At 40.8% G+C, this 27,554-nt stretch overlaps 1 protein-coding gene across 3 annotated transcripts in view; it reads left to right on the top strand.

The window, feature by feature from the left end:
* DOCK2 (dedicator of cytokinesis 2) overlaps positions 1 to 27,554 on the top strand; it is a 518,836-nt gene that overhangs the window by 187,428 nt on the left and 303,854 nt on the right. For all 3 annotated transcript variants that reach the window (XM_045027214.1, XM_045027215.1, XM_045027217.1), the window contains one exon: positions 5,685 to 5,833. In XM_045027214.1, the coding sequence (XP_044883149.1) occupies positions 5,685 to 5,833 (149 nt within the window). The remainder of the gene's footprint in view (positions 1 to 5,684; positions 5,834 to 27,554) is intronic.

Raw genomic sequence — 27,554 nt, 5'->3', positions numbered from 1 at the left:
AAAATTTAGTATTGGAGAGTTGTCTGGCGGCCTCCTTTTGGTAGTCAGACCTGTTCATGATGACAACAGCACCTCCTTTATCAGCCTCTTTGATTATAATGTCAGGATGGTTTCTGAGGCTGTGGATGGCATTGCGTTCTGCACGACTTAGGTTGTGAGGCAAGCGATGTTGTTTTTCCACAATTTCTGCCTGTGCACGTCGGCGGAAGCATTCAATGTATAGGTCCAGACTGTCATTTCGACCCTCAGGAGGAGTCCATGTGGAGTTCTTCTTCTTGTGCTGTTGGTGGGAGGGTAACTGTGTATCCGTGCGCTGTTCAGTGTTGTCCTGAAAGAATTCTTTGAGTCGGAGATGGCGAAAGTAGGCTTCCAGATCACCGCAGAACTGTATCATATTGGTGGGGGTGGCAGGGCAGAAAGAGAGTCCCCGAGATAGGACAGACTGTTCTTCTGGGCTGAGTGTGTGGAGACTCTCATCAACCTGGAGACTCTCATCAATAACCAAACTTCCATACAAACGGACTTCACTAAAATAAGACAGGAGATCTACATTACTCACTTCACCTCTCTACAAAGGAAAAAGGACTGTAAGCTGTCTAAACTCCTACCTGCCACATGGGGCCACAACCGTGGTACCCCTAACCCACCCAGCAATATCGTCAATCTATCCAACCACACACTCAGCCCAGAAGAACAGTCTCTACACAAACATCCCACATACTGATGGAATACAAGCTGTCAGGAACAGTATCCCTGATGATGCCACAGCACACCTGATTGCTGAGCTCTGTGGCTTTATCCTCACACACAACTATTTCAAATTTGCTGACAATATATATCTCCAGATCAGTGGCACCGCTATGGGCACCCGTATGGCCCCACAATATGCCAATATTTTTATGGCCGACCTGGAACAACGCTTCCTCAGCTCCCGTCCACTCACGCCCCTTCTCTACCTACGCTACATCGATGACATCTTCATCATCTGGACCCATGGGAAGGAGACTCTGGAAAAATTCCACCACGATTTCAACAGCTTCCACCCCTCCATCAACCTCAGCCTGGACCAATCTACACGGGAGGTCCACTTCCTGGACACCACGGTGCAAATAAGTGATGGTCACATCAACACCACCCTATACCGAAAACCTACCGACCGCTATGCCTACCTTCATGCCTCCAGCTTCCATCCCGGACACACCACAAGATCCATTGTCTACAGCCAAGCACTGAGGTACAACCGTATCTGCTCTAACCCCGCAGACAGAGACCAACACCTAGAAAATCTCCACCAAGCATTCTCAAGACTACAGTACCCACACGAGGAAATAAGGAAACAGATCAACAGAGCCAGACGTGTACCCAGAAGCCTCCTACTGGAAGACAAACCCAAGAAAGAAACCAACAGGACTCCACTGGCCATCACATACAGTCCCCAGCTAAAACCCCTACAACGCATCATCAGGGATCTACAACCCATCCTGGACAATGATCCCACACTTTCACAGGCCTTGGGTGGCAGACCAGTTCTCGCCCACAGACAACCTGCCAACCTGAAGCATATTCTCACCAGCAACTGCACACCGCACCATAGTAACTCTAGCTCAGGAACCAATCCATGCAACAAACCTCGATGCCAACTCTGCCCACATATCTACACCAGCAACACCATCACAGGACCAAACCAGATCAGCCACAACATCACCGGTTCATTCACCTGCACTTCCACCAATGTAATATATGCCATCATATGCCAGCAATGCCCCTCTGCTATGTACATCGGCCAAACTGGACAGTCTCTAAGGAAAAGGATAAATGGACACAAATCAGACATTAGGAATGGCAATATACAAAAACCTGTAGGAGAACACTTCAACCTCCCTGGCCACACAATAGCAGATCTTAAGGTGGCCATCCTACAGCAAAAAAACTTTTGGACCAGACTTCAAAGAGAAACTGCTGAGCTCCAGTTCATCTGCAAATTTGACACCATCAGCTCAGGACTAAACAAAGACTGTGAATGGCTTGCCAATTACAGAACCAGTTTCTCCTCCCTTGGTTTTCACACCTCAACTGCTAGAACAGGGCCTCATCCACCCTGATTGATCTAACCTCGTTATCTCTAGCTTGCTTCTTGCTTGCTTATATATACCTGCCCCAGGAAATTTCCACCACTTGCATCTGAAGAAGTGGGTATTCACCCACGAAAGCTCATGCTGCAAAACGTCTGTTAGTCTATAAGGTGCCACAGGATTCTTTGCTGCTTCTACAGAACCAGACTAACACGGCTACCCCTCTGATACTATATAATCTATGTGTATCATGCTAACTAAAATCTCACCATTTGCATGCACAATTTAGGAGATACCTTGAAGCCCTGAATTTTCTTTGATTCATAATTTAAAGTACCCTTTAGCTCAAGTATAAAATATCCCTAGCAAAAACCCTTTGCTTGTTTTGATGTCTCAATATAGTTTTGAGACAAAGTTCTGTAAGTATGTAATTTTGGGGGACTTACAACTCAATTGCATCCTCTCTCTTGCAAGATACCCGAAGGGAATTTTTATAGTTGCTAAGTTTCAGGCATCTCTGGGGAGACTGTATTTGTTGAAGTGGTGAAGCTGAATTTCATTCTTTGGGCCAATCAATGTAGAGGTTTTTCCTGGAAGGTATGAAATTTGTTCCTGTCTGTAATGTTCAGGACTCATTTCCTGGAAGTTAAGGGAAGCTGAGATGGTTGAGGTAACTGAAGAAGAGAATTTGTAAACTTCTATAATTGTATGTTCTGAGCTGTCATAGCAGCTGCATAGCAATCACCATTGATTTTGTAACTGACCAAATGGGTTTAATTCACTGAAGTGATATTTTTGAAAGCTAGGATCATATATTTTCCAGAATGATTGAATAACTGCCTGTTCAGTTTCTGATACAAGCAAACATCAATAGAAATGTTTACGAGTATCTTGCATATGCAATTGGTTCAGTATTTAAAAACAATGTGTGTATTCCCTGAAATATTTATGAATGAACGTTAGTTAAAAGTTAGCATTGTGTAGTGCTTAAATATGTAAACCCGAGTAGCTTTACAATAAGTTTTAAAGAGTAGTTACTGCTGCGTCTACAGCAAAAAGATAGGTAACATATAAGACTGACCTAAAAGGTGAGAACTGAGTTAATGTACAGCTTGTTTGCTTGAAAATGTACTTATGATTACAAAAGGTACTATGTAAAAATGGCATTTTCTTACCTGCTGGCAGCAGACAGGTTGTCTATGCAGTGATGATCGCATCCTGAGTACTGTAAGCTTTAGTCTGTCATTCATGTTTGCATATTGGCTCTGCAGTGCTATAAGCGGGTGATCTGGATTCTTCTCTAGCTGATGCATCATAAAAGGAAAGCATTCCCATTACTTACCTAGGGTGCTTTAGAAGGACTTGGAAGGGGGCAGTGGCAGAAAAGGGGGGAAATTAAATCATTTCATGGTACTGATTGCTTGGTGGAGTAGTGATGGAGACCAGTGTCCTATTAGCCAGCAAATTGGCTTGTGCTTATCCTCTTTCTAGGGGGTATGTGACGGCTGCCAGATGCAGAGTCAGGCATTGGCTTCCACCTACCCATCCTTGGGGTTGTGATTGTTGTTCTGGGTTATTGATGGCATCCGTGGGGGTTGTTTCTGGGTGAGCAAATGTATCAAACAGAAGTGGTGTTTCCCAGTGTGGTCTGCACCAAGCTGATTGTCTGTCAGGGTCAAATAGGAATTTTTCTCTTGGTTGCTTTTCTTCCATGTTGTTGGGGCCTCTCACGGCCACTGGGTTCTGAAATAACCAATTTGAACTATTGGGTATAACTATCTGGATAACAGCTGGAAACCACCTGTGTTCTGTTCCCAAATAAACTTGCAACCAGTTCACTGAAGGTGAAATTCACACCTTTTTTGCAGAGCTTTTAAAAATGTGAATTTTTTATGCACATTTGTGTGAATTAAAAAAAAAAGGCTTCATGGCTTGTTTTGTTAATTCAAAAGTTCTCTTTTTCTGGAGAAAATTAATTTCTACTTGCAAATGAGTTTGACACATTCTGAGTGAAAAGTGAAAGCATGATGAAGAGTTTTTGATGTGGAAAAAAATCTGTGTTCACAAAAACAAACTGGTCAAAATTTCAGCTCAGTGTTTCACTGAAAAGTTTTCAACAGGTCTGCACATTTCTTGTAATTCTTTTGTTCTAAGGTGAAATCTCTAAAGCTACATTCAGTTTTGATCTCTTGCTGGATGGTTTTTATAGACATGAGAGGAAATTGCAGTTAAAGTGACCTCTCCTCTGCCTCATTCACTGTTTCACTACATCCAGTTTGCTCACTTTAGACTCAGCTTTATAATGAAAATAATACTCAACCTTATTGATTAATAATTATTTGGTAGTATGTAACATCAAGTCTTTTGGAAATATCCCCATTCTTTACCTGTAGCCACTCAGCTTTTCTTAAAGTTGTTTATTTGTAGTTAACAGGGCCGGCTCTACAGTTTTTGCCGCCCCAAGCAGCGCACTGAATTGCAGCCACGGACGGCGGGGGCAGTCCGTGTGCCCTTAGGGCGGCAGGCACATTTCTGCGGCAGTGGCAATTCGGCGGCAGCTTCTATGTTTAGCTGAAGCCGCCGCGGACAGCTAAACATAGAAGCTGCTGCCGAATTGCCGCCACTGCGGAAACGCGCGTGCCGCCCTAAGGGCACACGGACTGTCCCCGCCGTCCGCGGCTGCAATTCGCCATGCTACTTGGGGGCAAAACAACAGGGACTGCCGCTCCTTGCAGATTGCTGCAACAAGCACCAGCTTGGAATGTTGGTGCCTGGAGTGGGCCCTGGTAGTTAATGTAGCACTTTCTCCAAAACTTTCCCAGAAATAGTTCTCCTAAATAAAATATCAGTTAGTTTGAGCTGGAGATACATCAGACTTTTCATTTCATTGGGGTTGTTCAGTTGAAAATGAGAACAGAAATTGGCTCAGCTCTTAATATCTGGAACTTCTGCTGCAGATAGGCATCTCAAAAGTTTTCCATGTTTGTTGAGTGGGTCTCTCTGCAGAGTTCACATTTACTTAACTTTTGCTATCAAATAATAAATGTAGATCTCTATTGTTTCCTTATCCATATTTTACTTTCTGGACATGTGTGACTCCTTTCATGTCTCAAACATTCCCCTCGGAACAATTATGCTAGAAAAGCAATCTTACTCCTGTCAAACAAACAAATGAAACACACCACAAAAACAAAAGCAACCCAACATCTCAACAAAGAATAAACCTAGATTGATTTAAATACAGCATCTCACTTGGTAAAGAAATATAGGCGTTCTTTGCAATCGTTCATACATGGAGTCAACAAGTATTCACAGACAAGTGTCCGTGGCATTAAACAACACTCCAAACTTAGCTGAAGGCAGGTTAGCATTTTATCTCAACTGGTTTGTCATTTGTGTGTGAAATATATTGGTAAGCAGCGAAGGCATCAAAAATATTGAAGAGGCCTTTGGGCATGAGAGAGAAATCAAGAAAACCAAGGTGATGGAGACTTCTGCTATTAAAGCTGAGAAAAGAAGAGCTTATTGTGCTTCACTGTTTCAAGGAGGATTTATTTCAAAATAGCATTGACTTATTTTTTCCTTTTCATAAGAGAATATTTTACTTTCCAGAATGCAGGGACATTCTGCTGCCAGTGATTACAAAAGAACTGAAAGAATTACTAGAACAAAGGGAAGAGCAACAACTTCAGCTTCAAGAGAAGAAGTACTGTGTAGAATTACTCAATAGCATCCTGGAGGTCCTCAGCTATCAAGATGCAGTAAGTATTGATGAAAATGTAGATGGCTCAAGCCTACAGAGGCTGAGATGATTAAGTTGTAAAATATTGATGCTGATGAATCTCATTTAAATGCTAAATATAAGTTGATGACAAGTTCAACTCATCTATATTTCAGCGGTAAAATTCTATAGCAGTGAGGGTGTGAAAGGTGAAATACTAAAATCTAGGGCTTTTTTTTTTCCAACTTCTGTTTAATATTCCTTGAATAGTCAGACATTGTAAATGAGGCTCCATTTATACCAGCTGAGGCTTGGGCCTCTCTAAATTAATTTGTTGAAGTTCATCTTAGACTAAGATTGTGAAGTATACTAGAATGTTACCTAATATTTATTCTAAAGTTAATATTTTACCTATTTATATAACATCTTCCTCTTCTAAAATTATTTTTTTAAATATTTACTAAATATAGAAAAAGTGGTACTTACATTACATATATTGAACAAAGCTTTCAAAGAAAGATTCAGCTTCATTTACTTTCAATCAGCATCCTCCTATACTTGGGTGTCACTGAAAATGATGGTTCTGCTTGTAGTATAATGGGACGTTGCTTTGGCATAGGATCTATTTTTTGAAATTGCTGCTTTTCTGTAATCATTGAACTCTTGTTCTCTAGCTGATTATTAACTCTGCAAAGTGTTGTTTTCTGATGCACTGTGTGAAGAATGTACAACAACTAGTTCAGGTTAAAATGTAAGTGGAGTACTGTACCTTACTTTAGCTGTACGTGTACTCCTTAATTAAGAGCACACTTGGATGGGCTCCTTAATGTTCTGTGATGGCTGTCTGGATATACAGGAAGGATTTGCTGTTGCTTTGGAGGCTTCATATGGAATGAGCACATAGGTACTTGAGTTGGGAGCACCGGAGCCTCCACCGGGCATAGATGCTTTATCTTGAAGAGTTGTGATGTTCTGTTAAATTAATCTCTGTAAGGCTACATTTTACAGTACATACCACCGGCAAAAATGTGTGGGATATGCATAGCTATACGGTGCAGTAGAAAGCCAGCTGCATCCACGCTGCAGTGAGTAACTACATGTGTCTGTGAAAGGTTCTGGCAGAGGGGATGCGGCAGGGAAAGGCTTCAGCAGCTCCCAGCTGCCTATTCCCTGTGGGAGCCTTCCCCCACTGTCGGAGCCTTGCATAAAGCTGCTGGAGTCTTTCCCTGTATCAGGGAAGGGTTCCAGCAGTGGGGAGGCAGCCAGATCCTGCTCCTCTAAAAATACCAATGTGGATGCCGTGGCTTGGGCGAGTAGAGAACCGTGTAGGATAGTTCTCAAGTACTTACCTACAGCTTTCAGCCATGTTTTAACTCTACTCACCTAAGCCATGCCTTGCTCTCTACACTGCTATTTGTACCCATGCTAGGGGGCCTACATGAGTGTGTACACTACATGTCACTGAAAGAAGAGTGCAGTGTAGACGTGCCCTCAATGATACAGTGATGCTTCCTGGGGGCATCCAGGGTCATTAGGTACCTCGCTACCACCTTCTCATAGTGTGAGGAAGCCTTGTCTGTGCCTACTGTGGGTCAGTTCACCAACTCCACCACAACACAAGCACTACCTTCTAGGCTTACACAGGCCCTGCACACTCCCTTTACAAGTTAACAATATATGCACACACCAACTCACAAGTCCTCCAAGAGTCCCCCTGGAGTGCCCAGCCCCCTATCCATTGGACACTCCCAAAATTCCCAGATCCTCTGCTCCCAGAGGAACCATATACCCAGCTCACCAGTTACACCTTAGATCACGGCTCTGCTTAACACACAGCACTTTGATACGCTGACAGTAATAAGAAGTCGTTTATTTAACAAAGAACAGACATTTGAGAAGAAGCAAGTAGAATGAATGGAATCAAAAGGTTACTGTGACAAAGTTCCTCCTCTGTCTTGGTGGGTCCTGCGCTTATAGGCAGATTTGCTTGCCTCAGAGATTCACGGCAGCCCCCAGTTTGGCCACTTTTGCTAGTGGCTCAAATCTTCCGTCCACTCAGCTAACCTCATCACTGGCCAGCGTGGGGAAATGGAGAACAATCCCCACAGTCTCTGTGTCCCACCTAGTGGGTCGGGGACAGGCCAGATCCCTTTCCAATTTAGACCTTCCCTTCTGGTGTTTCTCACAGACCAGGTCAACTCCTCCTGTGTCCAGTCAGGAGTTGGGGGGATGGGAGGGAACCCGGGCCCACCCTCTACACCGGGTTCCAGCCCAGGGCCCTGTGGATAGCAGCTGTCTACAACATTCCTTGTATCAGCTGCTTGACAGCTACAACTCCCTGGGCTACTTCCCCATGGCCTTCCCCAGCACCTTCTTTATCCTCACTGCAGGATCTTCCTCCTGATCACGCTTGAACTCTTCACTCCTCCAGCAGCACCCCTTCTCACTCCCTGCTCCTTGCACACCCCCCTACTAACTGATGGGAGGTCCTTTTTAAACCAGGTGTCCTGATTAGCCTGCCTACCATAATTGATTCTAGAAAGTTCTTAATTGGCTCCAGGTGTCTTGATTAGCTTGTCTGTCTTAATTGGTTCTAGCAGGTTCCTGATTGCTCTAGGGCAGCCCCTGCTCTGGTCACTCAGGGAACAGAAAACTATTCATCCAGTGGCCAGTATATTTTGCCTTCTACCAGACTCCTGTACCCCACTGGTCTGAGCCTGTCACAGTTGCATATAAAATAAAATCATAAAACACTTTATAGAGTGTGAGCATAACTGACATGATATTCCCCTGTCTCACAAAGCTCTCCCAAAGTTTCTCTCCCAGGGTCTAAGAGCCAGATTGAGTGTGATGATCTGTTCATAAGGCAAGACAGCTGGCAGCTCTTCCCCTTGGCGAAGGATAACTGGGTGTAAATCTGCACCCCCACATATAGTTCCAATGATTCATTGTCTTCATTTGTAAAATGGGTTAATCTGCTGCTCCCTTCTCTCTCTTCTCCCTCTCCCTCCCTCCCTCCCCGCCCCCACCGAGCCTCCCCTGGAGACTTTGCAATCACTTGATTAGCATTTTGCTTAGGTTGTAATTAGGGGTTCATTGTGAAGTATACACTACTTTATCTACCCGTCTATGTACATTAGCATGTCTTGCCTGAAAGAAACTTGTTCATCACCTTCTGATGACCAGCCCCAAGTCACAGACCTTGAGAACATAATTGTCTGTATATATTTACAACTCCATACATGTTATCTGTACAAACATTTTATCATAATTATGAGGACCAGCATGACACATGCTTACAGAAGAGACCTAACATGACATTCTTTAGTGGACTTGTATTGTACATATCAAACCCAGGGCATCCCTGTAACACTTACCCTGTGCCAGTTGGCACCAAGAGATCCTTGGGTCACAGACTCTGGGGATAAAGACAAATTTATTTTACTCTGATTTTACCTTCTCATATTTAACTGGGGCCATATCCCAGTGACACAATCACCACTGTACATTGGTTGTATAGTTCTGTAGTTCTCAGAGTATGATAGGCATTTTAGGCCTATTTGTAAAGGTGAAGAGTTTCCTATAATTTCAGGGGGTTCTTATTCTCTCATTCTCGTTTACTTCATGGAGGCGCTAAATGATAGTTAATTGGGTTTGTGGAAAAAACATGAAATGTAAAGAGGGAATTATCAAAGGAGATGGTGAAACTTTGGTAGATTAAGTAAAGCAGGGGATTACAGACTTGTGAAACTCTATGGTGATCAGAACACAAGAATGAAAAGGGATGGGTAAATCTTTTGCACAACTTATTACATATCTCAAGTAATATATTTTAAATAGGTTCATTTTTTCAAATTTAATCACTCATTTTCAGTTCTAGAATGCTTCCATGTTAAAAGTGAAAGAGATTATGAAAGTAATGCTTAACATTTACTAATGCGCCCATTTTCAAAGAGTTTAGGAAATGAGAAATCTGGAGTCACTTGTAAATCCTTTTGAAGTATATGTAGTTAATGCAAAAGCTATTTTCCTCTCTAAGCCTTTTATTTCCTTTTGAAGTAGAGAAATGTTGAAGTATTAACAAAGAAAGGTGAAACGTTAGAACATCTGACTTGTTAACATTTTATTCCGATTTTGATAATAGAGCTAAAATTTCAAAATGGTTTTCAGATTCCTCTCTTGAAATGGAGTTCATTCCAGAATACTTTGCCAGAAGCTGGGAATGGGTGACAGGGGATGGATCATTTGATGATTACCTGTTCTGTTCATTCCCTCTGGGGTACCTGGCTTTGGCCACTGTCGGAAGACAGGATACTGCGCTAGATGGACCTTTGGTCTGACCCAGTATGGCCGTTCTTATGTTCATGTGCTGAGTAAAAGGTGGCTTTGAAAATTTGCATCTTGGAAAGATCTTGTTTTTGATGTGAAATTAGTGGTTTTAACTTCATGAAAATGCAAAATTGGAGGGGTTTGAAAACAGTCAAATTTAAACTGATATTTCTGCAGCTGTTCCTAAAATTCAGCAGGTAAATAAACTGCAAAGCTGTTAAACAAACATGTTCTTGTTTCAGTGGAATGTAATATTTTATTCTCTTTGGTTTTCCATGTTTACTGAAACTCTGGCATCTGTGCGTGCTCAGCAATTTTGAAAACCCTTGAAAACTGCTTATTTTAAAGGGATCTTTAAAATTAGAAAAATATTTTAGATTTTATTTCAGAATACTTCACTTCTAAAACCATTTGAATACTAGTGTGCTGCTGAAAGTTTAAAGAGCTGCTAGATTTTTAAATATTGCCTTATAGAAAATTGATAAGCAAGGCAAATTGGTGGCTACTCTTGGCCAGTTTTAACAAGTAAAAATCCTAGGATTGATCACCTTGCATAAGAAGTACCCTGTACAATGTGCACAGTGTTCTGTTCCTTAGACCGGTGGTTGTGACCTGTGCAGATCCTGGCCTTCTCTACACTGGCAGTGGTGTGTAGGGTATGTGTAGCTACAGTGAAATGCAGGTTGTGTCCACACTGAAATATGTTGCTACATATGGTAATGAAAGGCTCTGGCAGGGGGAAGTAGTGAGGAAGTTTCCAGCAGTGGGATGCTGCCATAACCTTTTCTTGCTGTCTCCTCCCTGCCAGGGCCTTTTCCTGCTTCTGGGGCCTTTCCCTGTGGCAGGGAAAGACTGAGGCAGTGGGATGCTCCACTGCTAAAATTAGTGTAGACGGGAAGCATTGTTTGGGTGAGTATAGAGAGCCATGTAGGGTACATGATACTTGGTTCTGGCATGTCTTTACTCACCTAAACTGTGCCTGGCTGTCTGCACAACTATTCACACCTGTGTATGTATTCTCCACACCACCGTAAGTGTGTGAGAGAGCCCCTGAGACACAAGTGGGTGCTAAGGTTTTTGAAGGCTGGTCCTGTCCTGTTCATTGGTTCTTGACTTCTGTGGCTATTGAGAAGCCTCCCCGTTAGCTATTGCCTTTTAATTCTTCTTGGGGGATAAGTGGGATGCCTTTAGCAATAAAATTATGTTTATCCAGTTCTCATTTTGATTCTGAATCCCTGCAGAGTTGAGATTGGGACAATATAATTTGGAGCAGATATACCTCAAGCCCTACCTTCTGCAGACATGTAGAATGTTGTTTCCCCACTGTATAGCCACAGAGCGCCTTCTCAGCATTGCAGAATAATTCATGGAAAAGTGGGTGGGTTAAATACACTGTAATCCTGGTATAATCTTTAAAGAAAAATGAAATGAATGCCTGTACTCAGCAAGGAAGTCTCTACTCATCCATATTTTAGTCATTTAAATATGACCTAGAAATATAAACACCATCTTTATAAAGATCAACAATCAATATGACCTGGAGGCAAAGTTAGATACTTGGGAATTTTAGGAGGTGTTCTATTTCTCAGCATCGAAAAGTCAAAAATACAGAATCATTTTTAAAAAAGTAATATTAATGATAGTTTTAGCAATGGGTTTTAAAACTGATTTTAATCTTTAGATACTATTCTAAGGGGTTTTTACTGTTTAAGCACTGCCAGTGTGCTTTGAACAATACAAATTAGAGGTTCAATGACATAATAGTCCAGACAAAAGAGAAAGTGTCTATACAGTGTATGAGATGCTCACAACAATACACTCAGAGTATATTTTAATAATAGATTTGTGGTAGCATTTTTACATATTTTTCTTTTCACACATGGTTAAAATAATAAAGTATGATTTTAATATTACTTACTGGTAATTGTAATTTATCACTTCTAAGAACTGGCTCAGCCTTCAGATGAGATCATACCAATTGGAGACATTTAATTATCGAAAAATGGAAACAAAAAGCACCAAAAGTGCCATTCTTTACATGGATGAGCAGGATCCATTAATAATTATCCAAAATAAAATATTATTGAGGAAATACCTGAAAGCGAGCAAAGGGAGGACAGCCTTTCCTTTAAACACTGCACACAAGATTTGCAGAATCATCAAAATCTATTTTTTTAAAAATATGCTTTATATAAATAAAAAAAATCAAATTTACCTTACAAAGGATCAGATCCTGCAGCCATTGCTCCTCGCTCTCTTTACTCAAACAAGTAGTCCTGTTGATTTAGATGGAACGGTGTCACATTCCAGGATGCAATCCAGACCAGTGAGGGGTTGTCACCACCTGCCCCGCAACCTTGGGTGCCTCACAGTGCTTTGCTCTTGTGGTTCTGAAGCTGGGCTGCTCACAAACAGCCAAACAGCATGTAGGTCACACCCTGAGTGTTTGTGTACAGCTACAGCCCTGGTCCAGCAACCCTGACCCTAGCAGCCTGTCAGCAATACACCAGCCACATTCTGGCTTCCAGCAGCCTTGGTTACTATATGTATGGTGACTGCAATGCACTCCCAGTCCTAAATTTTCCCAAAAATGTGTTCTGCACTGTTCAGCCCTCTCTGGAGCAGTGTGGATATTAGATGCCCAATCCCCCTGTAAGGGGTCAATATTCAACAGTTGGCTACTTCAGCTGGAGTTACTAAACAATTCAGTTTAAACACAGCACTGGATTAGTTTTGGTTAAAAAAAATCAAACAAGTTTATTTAACTACAAAGAGATTTTAAGTGAATACAAGTATAAGGTATTAAAGTCAGAAATGGTTACAAGAGAAATAAAGATGAAAACACATCCTAGTAGCTAAAATTTAACAACCCGGATTGATTCAAGGTAAAGTCCTTACCACATGTTTTCAGCAGCATTGCTAATCAAATTTTCTTGTCAGGATTCCTCCCAAAAGTCAAAAGGCTGGTTCCTTTGTCATCTTAGTTGAGAGAGAAAGAGAGAGAGGAAGATTGGGAAAGATAACCTGGGGTATTTTTGCCCCTCATTTTTATAGTACAGTCACCTTTTAAAATGCCTTTTCCTGAGCGTTACCCTTAGATAAAGTTCCTTCCTTCTATGATGATGGAGACATAGAGGTTTCATGATGTTGTTTGCTAAAATGCAGATCAATCTGTTCTTGCACCCACTTCCTTGCCAAAGAATGGCTCCTTGACCAGTAATTGCCAGTCAACTTTGACACCTTGTGTCAAAGGACCAGCTTGTCTTTTGCCTTTGAGAAATGAGTTTACCCCTTTTGCTGTCCCAAGGACCCTGTTTACTACTTGAGGTAAAGACATTTTTCGTTGTTTAGCTTAGAGCTGTTTAATAACATCTGCCTAGTCAGGGCTACATGGGTTTGAATGTATGCTAACCTCACCATACAGAGGAAATTCATAACTTTATATATAATGTTGCTGCATATGTTTCACCATGATATTGTTGACCAGTGAGTTATTAGTTTTCAAATGATTTCCCACAAGGCATATTGTGTTCAAAGAATATTACAGTAGTGTGTGGTATTGGGGGTGTGATGTGTATACATGGGTGTATTCTGTAACAGACAGTTGACATGGGGAGGACCAATCACATAAGTAAGGAAATTTACATTTTAATCCAGAAGCCATTTTTATCAGAAGTTTAGATAGGAAAAAATTGACCAGGTCTAAAACTAGGCATGAATTTGGCTTGATCATTGAAGTATGAAGTTCTGCCAGAATCAAAACACTGCCACTGCTGTCTGTCTAAACTTTCATATAGTAAAAGGTGAGGTATCTTATGTTGTTTGTTTGGTGCTTTGATGTCTGGGGCCCAAGTTATGGTTGTTAGCTATGAATTTCCTTACTTAGATGTTTGTTTTTACATAGCTACAGTGTTCTATTGTTCTTTTAAATTAATGGGTGCTTATGTATGACCTTAGGTTTATCTTGATGATATTTTTATTTAAGAACACAAGGTGGGATTTTCACAAGTGCCTAAGGGTACATCCACCCAATGACGTAAGGGTACGTCCACCCAACCGAAAAAAAACCCAGCAGCAACAAGTCTCAGAGCCCAGGTCAGCTGACTCAGGCTTGTGATGTGGGGCTCATGCTACAGGGCTAAAAATAGCAATGCAGATGTTTGGGCTTGAGCTCAGGTTCTGAAATCCATCAAGGGGTGATGGTGGTCTCGGAGCTTGGTCTCTAGCCTGAGACTGAACGTCTTTACTCCTATTTTTAGTCCCACAACATGAGCCCAAATCAGTTGATCCAGGCTCTAAGACTTGATGCCATTCATTGTTAGATGTACCCAGAGTGACACAAGAGCACCAGTTCTGTTTACTTGGAAAATGGTTTTCAATTGAACTTCTGCTCTTAAGTTACTTAGGCATTGCTGAATCAGTGACACAGTCACTTAGGCACAATGTTTTGGTTGTTATAAATACATATCATACAGAGCCACATGGACTGGGACACAAGTGACCTGGTTCTGCTTCCATTTCTGCCACTGACTCACCAAGATCTTAAACAAGCAGCTTATACTGAGATTTTGTAAAACACCTACTGGAGTTGTTATCTGGGGTTTTCAGAACCCACAGCAGGGGCAACTTACCTATTTCACTCCAGGTGGTGTCAGGAATAAATCAATGGGAACACAGCGATTCTTTCTGACAAGAGATGAAATGCAAGTAAGCGTTCTTTTGTCTAAAACTGCAGTTTTTTAGATTTAAGCAGACAGACATAAGCAATAGGTTTAGAACATCCTAGATATTTAGGTAAATTCTGAAACGGTATTGAGTAATTAACAGTGGGTTTGCAGTCGCCACTGCTTACCCACTGGGGAGAAAAGATGTCCGGAAAAACATCTATCAAGATGGTTTCAGAGAACTGCTTCAAAGTATACTCTATTATTTAGACTTTTATAACTAACTTCTACAAAACACACAGGTCATAATGACCCCTACTGGATCATTACTTTTTCTAACTTTTAATAAATATCTAATATTAGAGGAGCCCAGACTCAAGGTCTTCCAACCAACAAGGTTTTCAGTCTTACTTGTTTACTTTTTCCCTCTCCTCTTATTTTGATTAGCAGAAACTGCCAACTAGTTTTTGACCTTGCGTTTAAAAGCCTGTCTTCAAATTAACCTTTAACTATGTGGAGTTCTATTTTATTAATTCATGGTGGCTGAATGCACATAATCTGGTTGCAATTGGCTTGATCACAAATTGGGGTACACCCCCCCCTCAAATCCAGGGTAATAGTCAGGCACCCAGCTACCCCTGACTTTGGGGGTAAGGTACCTAACTCCCTTAGTCCCTTTTGAAAATACCATCCATGGATTCTGTGCCTCAATTTCTCTGTCTTTAAAATGGGATGTTGATCCTTGTTTTTTTCCTCATAAAGTTACATAGAGATTTGTGGATGGATAGTGCATTGTTAGTATTTTGTATATTTCATTAATAAAAAGATTAATATTTTTCATGAAAAATAAACCTAATAATTACTGAGACAAAAATCCCTTCTACTTCTATCTCTTGGAGGACAAAAATACTAATGCTAACATCTAAGATTAAATTCATTATGTTCAAATATGTTTCCAGCATCTAAAAGGATGAGAAGTTCAAAATCCAGGATTAGGGATATGATGGATGAAGAGCTCCATTTTTGCCTGCAGTAAAAATGTGACTTTAAATGTTCACTTATTTAACTGAGAACAGCACCACTCATTAAGAAAATTTTGCAGCTGGCTTCAGTTTCTCTGGTTAAAAATTGATCCACTAAAATAGGATTACGCCTAAAAATCTAAACTTTATTTGAATTGCGTGGATGTTTAGAGAATGAAAAATAATGCCCTTCTTGACATCTAAAGTGAAGTTGTTTCAGATAATTAAACAGTAAACAAGGTATTGATATTATAATACAGTTGCATGTTTCAGCTGCTGTTCCCTTATCTATTACAGCCTCTGCAGCATATGACTCATAGAGATGCTTTTCTTTACTCTGTTTGACATACTTTTCATATAATGCCAAATTCACAGTTACGTTTTACGTATGAAAGATGCATTGAATCTGAAAGATTAAATAAATTGATTGTACTCCCTCACTGCCCTTTAAGAAGCAAGCTTTGTTGTTTTCCTCAGTTATCTTGAAAAGCTGTTGTCTTCTTCCTGCTCAACTGCTTGCAATTGTATATAATTTATAACATTTAATTTGTGCAGTCACTAGGGGTTTTTATAACTGGGCTTCATTTTGTTTAATTTCTTTCTTTCTTTTTTGTCCCTTTTTAACGACATACTTTTATTCCATTTATGCCACTTTAACACACTCAAAACTGGACTTCGCAGACTTTTTTAAAAAAGCTAATATTGATTGTGCTAACAGAGTTATGAATCCCTCTCAGCATACACCCACTGATACATATGCATAATTTCTTTCACATGCAGGTTGTGACATGATCATTCCCCCCATTGTGCCATTTTAGCAAATCCGTGCACACACTTAGGTAAAAATGTGTGTGCGCATGCATTCTCAGGATGGGGTGGGAAGGGTAAGTACCCTAGAAATATAGACTAGCTTTGAAAAATTCTAGGTACTCAGATAGCCAGTTAGATGGGATATGATTTTCCCTACTACTTGGGTGTGTCAGGGGCACTAGTGTCTGTAACATATCTGCAAATATCTGTCTTATATGCTGGCATCTCAGCGAAACCATAGCGGAAAAAGCTATAGCAAAGAATGTAAATAGAAGAAGGAGTCACTGAAGAGGTTAATACCTAAAATGCTCCATATCAGCTTATTGTGAAGTCTCTGCTCTAAGAAAACTCTCAGCAGTTTTGATGGGGGCCTGAGGAAAGAGTGTGGAAGCAGGCCCAAAATAAACTGAACTTATAAAAATAAAGGACACTTGTCCTGTGTCACTTAACTTTGGGACGTTGAGTTGAAACACAGAATTCAGGAAGGCTAGTCTTCCTCTTAGGATCCAATGACCAAACAAGAAGTGGCAGATGAAGACATCCTGTTCTGGTGGTTGAACAATTTTTTTCAATGAAAAAATAAATAGAAAAATGAGATTTCCAGAACAATTTTTATGGAAAAAAATCATTGTCAAATCAGTAATTTTTTAGAGAAATTTCAAATCAAATGTTCAGAGGAAAAACATGAAATAATTTAAAATTTTAGGAATTTTCTTTCCAAATAATGAGGATGACCCATTTTCTCTCACTTTTCACTGGGACAACTTGTGGGGGGAAAGTGAGAAGAAAAACCAAAACATGAGAAACAAAATTTTCATTTAACAGTTGAGAAAAAAATTTTTTTTCAACAAAATGAAAACTGGTAATATTTTTTCTGACACTTGAAATGGAGAAGAAAAGATCCAGTCTAGTCCTTAACCTGGAAGCAATTTGAGGACACTTGAGATGAGTCACTTCATACTATAAATTGTATAGCTTGAAGGTAAAGGGTGTTCCCTAAAATGATGGCATTACTCATGGCTAGTTATGTTTTCCCATATTATTTCATTTTTAGAGATGTCCATGTGTATTTGGACTGTGGTGGACCAGGTGGAAGGGTAAATGTATTCCTTGGGAAAGACTGGATCAATGGCACATCTGCCTCGAGGGGGTTGGGAGGGACTTCAAAGATCACTTCAGGTTTACTTTTTTTTTTTAATCTCTACTTTGGTTCAGTTTATCATGGGTAAAACACATGTCTGGCACTGAGGTTACAAATCACCACCTCTCTCTAATTCCATCTTCCCTGTTCAGCCGTGACAGACCTGCTTCCCCTAGGCCCCAGCGAACAGTTGCTGTACTCCAGCAGCAATTTCAAAGCTCCTATCCTGGGAGCAATGTCCTCCTGCCTTCATGATAGAAGTGGGCATATAATAAAATCAGGAGCACTATTGTACCACAGTAATTGTACATATCTGTACTGTATTGCATCTGGGAGCGGCATGTCATATATTTAGCTTTTCCCCCCAATTCAGGTGAACAGTGGCAGTTTACAATGAGCTCAGCTTCCCGCTTTACACAGATTACTAAAATAATTTAAATGGTAAAATGTAGGTCTAGAAAAAGACTTAATAGATGAAATCCATCAACTTCCAGATGCAGGGTTTAATCCCCAGAGAGGATGTCACATATAATATAAAATATTAATCTTATACTACCGTAGAATTTAGATAAAGGGCAAATGAATTCAAATTTAAGCCAGTAAGTCTAAATTTAAATAAAATATTGGTTTACATTAAATGAAAAGAATTTTAAAAAGCTGAAACTTGGGGAAAAAAAAACAATTCAACCCATCCAGTTTAGAAATTGAAAATAGTTGAGTGTTCTATTCCATCCTTCTGCCAGTCAGGATTGTTGCCTTTTGCATGCTGGTCTCATGCTCTATTTAGTCTAGTTTTAAATGTCTCAAACAAGGGCCCTTTCAACAACATGGAAACCACAGGAGGTGGGGGCAAGGGGAGGGATAGCTCAGTGGTTTGAGCATTGGCCTGTTAAACCCAGGGTTGTAAGTTTAATAAGTCCTTGAGGGGGGCTTTTAGGGATCTGTGGCATAAAATCTTTTTGGGGATTGGTCCTGCTTTGAGCAGGGGGTTGGACTAGATGAGCTCCTGAGGTCCCTTCCAACCCTCACATTCTATGATTCTATGGACTGTAACCAGGGGCGGCTCCAGGCCCCAGTACGCTAAGCACGTGCTTGGAGCGGCAAGCCGCGGGGGGCGCTTTGCCGGTCGCCGCGAGGGTGGCAGGCAGGCTGCCTTCGGCGGCTTGCCTGCGGAGGATCCGCTGGTCCTGCGGCTTCGGTGGACCTCCTGCAGGCGTGCCTGCGGAAGCGGGACCAGCGGACCCTCCGCAGGCAAGCCGCCGAAGGCAGCCTGCCTGCCGTGCTTGGGGCGGCAAAATGCCTAGAGCCGGCCCTGACATTAACCTAATTAACATATAGGTAGGTGTGTGTTAATGTTCTCTTAACAGTAAAGTGTCTAATTAGAGATTTCCTATGAGGCATTTGAGAAGGACTTATCCAAAAATAGATCTAACTTTGCACACACTTATTGAGTGGCTAGGGAAAAAGGCTCTTCAGAATACTCTGAAGAAATTCAGTAGCAACATCAGCATGTGACATGCCCTCTGGAAACTTCAGATGTGCCAGCCTAACTGGGAAGCCTGCCAAACAACCAGATGCTAGTGTTGGCAGGATACCTACCCCAGCATGGCATCTGGCACTGTAATTGCTAATCAAAGAGACAGGATGAGTGTTACAATGTGTTTAGGTAAGTGACATTAAGTACAAAGGTATTGTTTGTAATTTAATAAAATGTGAATATATTAAATAGTTTTAACTTCTTTAAGGCCTAAGTGGGTTATGATATTGTTTTAGTGCTGGTTCATTGTTTTATTACTAAACATCACATTTGAGATAAGTAATTTAAAGAACAATAGCAAAGCGCAACAAAGGAAAAATGTAAGGATCAAAGGAAAGGAATGTGCATGAACATTTGGCATCCATGAGGCAGCAGATACAGAATGTTTTACCAAATTGAGAAAGGGCTTGTTAGTGGAGAGGGCACAGCGCTTTGTTACGTATATGAGGATTTGGCTCAGCCAGAGTCTTTCCAGACTTCTGGAAATGTCCAGTTCACACTGCTGTTACTCAGTAGACTAAGACGTGCATTAGTATTGATTAGGATCGTATAATCTCAGTAATATGGGTACTAATTTGGTAACAGCGTGTGTTCCAGGAATGGGCTGGACCATGTGACAGCCTGGTGTTTCTAATAATGAAAATAGGTTTAATAGGGGCCAACCAGCTTTTTTCTACTAGATTCTTTAGCCTGATGAGCAAGCAATCCTGGGAGTGCGCTACTGTAGGATGGCTGTAGATCTCTATGGGACAGGCAGGGCACAGTCACATCATTTAATTCATACATATCCTCTCTGTCCATCTTAACATTAAGTAGCCTGGATTATATTTAATAACAGCATGTCTGTACCTGTTCAGTGTCTCCATGACAGAGTACAAGTTTAGGCTGAAGTGATTCTGGTATAAAGTTAAAACTTAGCATAGTTGATTTGAACATGTCCTATTTAATCTACTGGAAATCTGCTTATTATTGTAATAGCAATAGCTCCTCCTCATTATTTGCATTAGACTAGTGCTTAGAGACCCATCAGGATCAGGGCCCCATTGTTCTAGGCACTGTACAGATAAGAAGAGAGTGTCTGCTTAGAAAAAAATATAATATACTGGTAATTAGACAAAAATGGTGAGAGGCAAAACTGAGGCACTGAAGTGATTTGCTCAAGGCACGTAGCAGACCGATGGCAGAACACTCTTGGATATGCATAAAATAGGTAGCTTGAGTGCTTGCTTCTGAGGACCATTGGATCCCCTAGAACCCCAGAGTTAGTGGTAAAATTAAACCGAGAAATAACTGCAGTATAGCAGCCATTCTGCAAGTGAAGTCAGACATCACTAATAATGCTCTTATAAAGGCTAGTGCCCCAAATCACCTTGTGAACCAAACTGAGTTAAGTCAGCAAAAACGTATTTCCTTGCACCTCTGTAGCTTGGAAAAGTTTCAATATATTTTAAATTCTAAAAAACGGGGCATTTTGCAGAAATAAGATAATGCTTGTGTGGCTGGAGGGGCACAGTGAGGTTGCTCAATCAGGGCAAAATGCACAGAATGGGGCAGACGATCCCCAAAACCGTTGGTTATTCTAATACTTCGATTCACCAAGGCAGCGACAAAACATTTTCTACAATACCTTCCTGGTGACCCAGAAGCCAAAATGCAGTTCTCTTAAAGCAACCCAGACTATGGACTCCCTCCCAGACAGCCAAGTCAAATATTATGATTACTGAAAATCTTGTTCATCATAAAAGAAGTTCTACTAATCCCAAAGGATCAGACACATTACCCACCAAGTTAATGAATACTCCAGGGTTACATGATAAAGTGAATTTGTAAATAAACGTTTCACCTCTGTCGATTTGAATTCAGTCTTGGCCTAGGACAGAAGTGAATTGTGTCACAGATTGCGTAACACTGATAGCTGGAAGTATCTGCTTGAGAAGCCATTGGTTGGTTTCCTGCAGCTCCCGTTGGCCAGGAATGGCAAACTGTGGCCATTGGGAGCTGCAGGTGGCCGTGCCTGTGGACAGTCAATGTAAACAAACTATCTCGTGGCCCGTCAGCAGATTATCCTGATGGGCCGCATGTGGGCCGCATATTGCCCACCACTGCTCTGGAGGCAGGGCGATGATTGATTTACTACAATGACCTCATTTACAAATTACCCAGGCTGTTGACCCAAGACTCTGAGGCCTATTTAAATAACAATTAGATGTAACAATCATAACTTGATTATAAACGATCATCTTCAACTATAATCTATGCATAATATTTACATGCATTTTAACTGCATGTTAATTTTGAAGCATCTGCTGAGATGAAAGAAATTGTCAAGGCTTATTCACCACTCTGGCACTTTGAGTGCAGAAGGTGGGGGTCCGCAAGGATTCTAAAAATTAATACTGGCCACTCTAACCTTGGGAGTTTAATACCAGCCTACAGCTTTTCTCTGACCTTGGATGGTAGATGCTGCCACCATCCACGTGCAACCACCCCCCCCACCAACCCTTTGAGAATCCAGGAAGGAGCACATGGGAATTCCTTCCGGTGGAGTAACCTCAAACCCCTTCACAACCCTCCCCCTCTGGAGGGGGGGGGAGAGCTGATAAAGAAAACAAAGGAAATTTCTGCTGCTACCAGTTAATTAAACAAAATGCGTGCAAACCTCTTAGAACATACACACACACACACACACACACACACACACACACACACACAACCCAATCCTGTTCTTAAAAAAAGATAAATTTTATTAAAACAAAAAGAAAGAAAATACGTCTGGAACTTAGGCTATTGGGCTAGATTTAAAATAAGCAAATATAATAATTAAGCATCAAAAATGGTTTTCTTGAGATCCACCTTAACGGTTGCAAGCAAAACAAAAGCATTTGGGGGTTAGCACAGAGGAGTCCACAAGCTTTACAGAAATAAAAGAGATAAACCTAATCCCATCTTTCTAGACATTTTCTGATCTACTTACATATCTGGGGTTTCAAATCGAGTAGTTTTAGGTATGATCTGGTGATTTTCATACCTAGTTCACAGCTTTTTACAGCAGAGCTTCAGCCCTATTTTGCTCTGTCCCCTCTCTCTGGAGAACAACACAGACAAAAAGAAAGATTTTTTTTCCCCTAATTTTTCCTAATTCCTAAGTTCTAGCCCTCCCATTGGCTCTTTTCATCAGGTGCCCACTCACTTCCCATTACCTATGCATGCAGTCAGACTTTTTAACCCTTTACAGGTAAAGCAAGTAGAGAACAGCTAGCAAGAGGGATTCTATAACTAACTGGCTGACTGGGTGTCCACAAAAGGGAGCTACCCTCCCCCCGATTTATCACAGAAATACTTGACTAATTCTACATTTTTCACAGAACCCAGTTGTTTAACTCAAACACTAATAGATTTCCTTGCAAACTCTCAAAATATCATTTTGTACTCAGAATAAGTATTGCAAATTCACGAAGGATATGCTATATTTTCATAGACATCAAACCTAGTTTAAGTGCAAAATGGATCTAAGCCTTGACTATGGTGTCATAACCAGCCCCTCCTTAATAAGCAATCTCTTATTGTGCATTATTCTAGATAGTATCAATGATGCTGCAGCCCATACTGAAATGTATTAATGGGAAGAGACTGGATTGTGAGGACATTTTGTTCCGCTCCCTTCTTTAGGAAAGGAATCATGAGGAAGAATCAAGGAAAGCATTTATAGTGTCAATTAGTGGCTAACTCTTTTTGTCAGTGACTGATTTTTTTTCAAGTAGAATTTACTCCAAGTCTTTTCCCCTATAGTTTTTATCAAATCATTAAGTGTCAGTTCACTATTAGTATATCTACAACTATGATCAAATGTTTCACTATTTCTTCTTTCTGGGCCTCAGCTCTACTTAATTCAGTTTTAAAATGTCCTTTTACAGTACATGCCTTGTTGTGGCCTGCCAATTCCTTTCTTTGCAAGTGCTTCCAAACACATTGTTTGAAAATAAACAAAGCCAGACCAAACCCCCAGAACTAATTGTACATTCCTACAGGTTAGGAATAAACAGAATCCTTGGCTGAAGTATTTGCCTCAGACGGTTCTGAGAAAAGAGAGCCAATAATTGTAAAGTCCTGTAATTTAATGGACTGGAGGTATGACTCAAGGAAAGCATTCCCAAGTGCAGTAAAATGAAGCAGGCCTTTCAAAAAAAAAGCTGTCCTGAGGTTTCAGCATGCAAAGATTTGGAGAAAGTTTAGGTTCTTTTCTCCAAAAATATTATAGGAAATTTCCTTGCATATCACGCGGTGATCATCAGTATTTCAGTTTTTTCAGACTTCCACCAGAAAGTAAATTTATGAAGCATTATAATAATTCACCCAAAAAGAAATTAAGCTGTAAAAACATGGATGGCACAGTGAATACAATAACAAGCTAAAAATAAAATATTTCATAGATTGAAAATCCTTTTGAGAACTGACAAAATAATTCCTTACATTTTTCTGGAATAAGCATGAGACAAATTACTACAAAACAATTTCAGCCTATATATATGGATGAACAGGGAGGCATGTTATTGACACGTAAGTCAGTAATACTGCAGCTTTTGGAACAACTGTGGTTTTGTTCAAGTGAGGTGTGATGGTGGCATTTTTCGATTCGGATTAGTGCCCCATGATAGATAAATAATTAAAATAATGCAATAGATGAAATCAGATTATTAAAATGTTGAGTTAGGGGTTGTCTGAAAATATGTGGTATAACATCCTCACGTAGTAGGGAGACTTTAGCAAAGCTTTTGATACAGTCTCCCACAGTATTCTTGCCAGCATGTTAAAGAAATATGGGCTGGATGAATGGACTATAAGGTGGACAGAAAGCTGACTAGATCGTCGGGCTCAACAGGTGGTGATCAATGGCTCCATGTCTAGTTGGCGGCTAGTTTCAAGCGGAGTGCCCCAATGGTCGGTCCTGGGGCCGGTTTTGTTCAATATCTTCATTAATGACCTGGAAGATGGTGTGGACTGCACCCTCAGCAAGTTTACAGATGACACTAAACTGGGAGGAGTGGTAGATACTCTGGAGGGTAGGGATAGGATACAGAGGGACCTAGACAAATTAGAGGATTGGGCCAAAAGAAACCTGATGAGGTTCAACAAGGACAATTGCAGAGTCCTGCACTTAGGATGGAAGAATCCCATTCACTGTTACAGACTAGGGACCGAATGGCTAGGAAGCAATTCTGCAGAAAAGGACCTAGGGGTTACAGTGGATGAGAAGCTGGATATGAGTTGACAGTGTGCCCTTGTTGCCAAGAAGGCTAACGGCATTTTGGGCTGTATAAGTAGGGGCACTGCCAGCAGATCAAGGGACATAATCATTCCCCTCTATTCGACATTGGTGAGGCCTCATCTGGAGTACTGTGTCCAGTTTTGGGCCCCACACTACAAGAAGGATGTGGAAAAATTGGAAAGAGTCCAGTGGAGGGCAACAAAAATTATTAGGGGGCTGGAGCACATGACTTATGAGGAGAGGCTGAGGGGACTGGGATTGTTTAGTCTGCAGAAGAGAAGAATGAGGAGGGATTTGATAGCTGCTTTCAATTATCTGAAAGGGGGCTCCAAAGAGGATGGATCTAGACTATTCTCAGTGGTAGCAGATGACAGAACAAGAAGTAATGGTCTCAAGTTGCAGTGGGGGAGGTTTAGGTTGGATATTAGGAAAAACTTTTTCACTAGAAGGGTGGTGAAGCACTGGAATGGGTTACCTACGGAGATGGTGGAATTTCCTTCCTTAGAGGTTTTTAAGGTCAGGCTTGTCAAAGCACTGGCTGGGATGATTTAGTTGGGAATTGGTCCTGCTTTGAGCAGGGGGTTGGACTAGATGACCTCCTGAGGTCCCTTCCAACACTGATATTCTATGATTCTATGACCTATGCCTAGAAAGACTATCAAAGGAATACAAAAAGTGTAAGACATTAAAAGAAGAAACAGCAGCAGAAATGTTAGTAATGCTATTATTAAAAAAAAGTCTGCTACCTAGTATCAGAGGCAATGACAGCAGTGAAATTGATTACAGGAGAGGGGAGCTAATGCACCATAGACCTAAATGTTCCCATATTTCCTTGGCCATTTGAAGCAGTGGTAATACATCAGGATTCCAGGGCTCTCAACATTTAATGCTGCAATTTTTCCATGTAAAAGTTCAAGAGTGAAGTTTTTCAAGCCTAAAAAAGCCTGTATTTTTTTTTTCAAATTATAGTGGTAATCAATGCACTAAAGAGAACTACAATTAATATAAGCATCTTGAATTCTAACAGGGGACAAAGCATAAAACACCTCTTACAGCACAAAAATTCCAGAAGAATTGTCAGTTTTGAACTCCACCGTGTAATTTCATGACAAGAATTCTTACCAGAAGACTATTTAGAAGTGCTGCAATTCCAGCAGCGACACAGGGTGCGTCTTCTCTGCGTGAAAAGAAAACCGTCTCTGCAGATTTCATGAAGTAACATTGAACACTTTCTAAGAAAGTAACAGATATTTCTCAGGCCTGATGCGGGTGGTTATGCAGCCAATGCTCTTAAAAGGTAGTAATTTTGCACACCTTCACTGGAGTGTTAAAAAGCTGCTCAGCAATCAGAAAACTCAGAGATGACATTTCCAGCGACTGGGTGGGAGGTGTTGTTCCATAGCCAAGTAATAACACACACTGGTGGATAAGCAAAGTGTGTTGATAAAAACTAGAGTTTGGAAGATCCTTAGAATCTGCATTGTGAGTTATTTATTTTATTTCATTTAACTTATGCTCTGGGTTAATGTTAGATGTCTTAGCTCAGTGGTTATTTTCCTTTTCAGCTGATATAAATGAGCATTGCAAGGAATAGGGGCTTTTTCAGCTTAATTAAATTTTTTTTTACTCCAAGTTGCCTCCCTGATCCTTTACTAATACACTCTTTAGTAACTTGACCTAGCAGCACATCTTACCATGGAAAATTATATGTCACAGTCTAGTAAGTCACAGTGTACAAGGATAACTATTTTTTCTTCAACAGTAAATACACACTACAGTTAAAAAAAAACCCAGTGCTAAATCTCAGCACTCTCCCTTTATATGGCAATATCAAAGGTTGTGCGCTTCAAAGCAAGACCTATGGGGCTAAGGGTAAATAATTGAGTTTAGGCATCAATGAGCAGGCAGAAGATGTTGGAGGACGTTCAGAGAAGGAAAATACCTACAGCAGGGGTTCTCAAACTTCATTGCACCGCGACCCCCTTCTGACAACAAAAAATTATTACATGACCCCAGGAAGGGGGACAAAAGCTTGAGCCCTGCTGCCCCAAGCAGGGAGGCCAAAGCTGAAGCCTGAGCCCCACCATCCTGAGCAGGGGGCCAAAGCCCATGGGCTTCAACCCTGCTGCCCAGGGCTGAAGCTGACGCCTGAACTCTGCTGCCCAGGGCTGATGTTTGGGCTTCGGCCCTGGGCCCCAGTAAGTCTAATGCCAGCCCTGGCAACCCCATTAAAACAGGGTCACAACCTACAGTTTGAGAACCACTGATCTACAGAAAGGATTGAAAAAGAAGATCGCACTTGGGTATAAATACCACAGCGTTCATCAGGAGCATGATCTGGAGGTATATGAAAAATTTGCCATGAGGCTAGATTATCAAAAGCTAATTATCTCCTGGAATTTAGGTCTGACATTAAAATAATGCTAGTAATTATGCAAAGTGTTGAAGTAAAAGAAATAAATAGGATGCCTTCCATTGAAACAAAGGAGCTGCTGAAAACGGTAGCATCTGTAGCTGGCAGATGTTTTCATTACAAGGCTGACAAACAGATCTCTGCATATATTCTCACTACTATTGTAACCTGTATGTATGTTACCAAGTGCGAGCCACATTTATCAAGAGCAGAAGAGCACCATCTAAATTCTGAGTGTGACAATAAGAGCAACTCTTTTGAGTTTTCTAATAAATATATGTATTGAGTTTTTGATTTATAATATGAAAAGCTTATCACAATTATTTTAATAATTGTACTTCAGGTCTGGAGCAAAACAATTATTCTCACTTTAGTACAATTTACTTTGTCATTTAGACATATTTAGCATAATTTCAATATTATGTAATAAGTTTTCTTTCAGATATGCATACGTATACATTTTCTGCTCTACTTCCATATCACAGGAAGTGTCATGCTATGATGTCATTATCAGTCATTGTAGAACATGTGATGAACTTAAATAGTAGTTCCACACCCAAAAAACCCTACATTAAGAGA

Source organism: Mauremys mutica, chromosome 8, assembly GCF_020497125.1.
Source record: "Mauremys mutica isolate MM-2020 ecotype Southern chromosome 8, ASM2049712v1, whole genome shotgun sequence".
Classification (NCBI taxonomy): Eukaryota; Metazoa; Chordata; order Testudines; family Geoemydidae; genus Mauremys; species Mauremys mutica.
The sequence above is the reverse complement of the archived record's forward strand: the minus strand, read 5'-3'. Positions and strand labels throughout refer to the sequence as shown.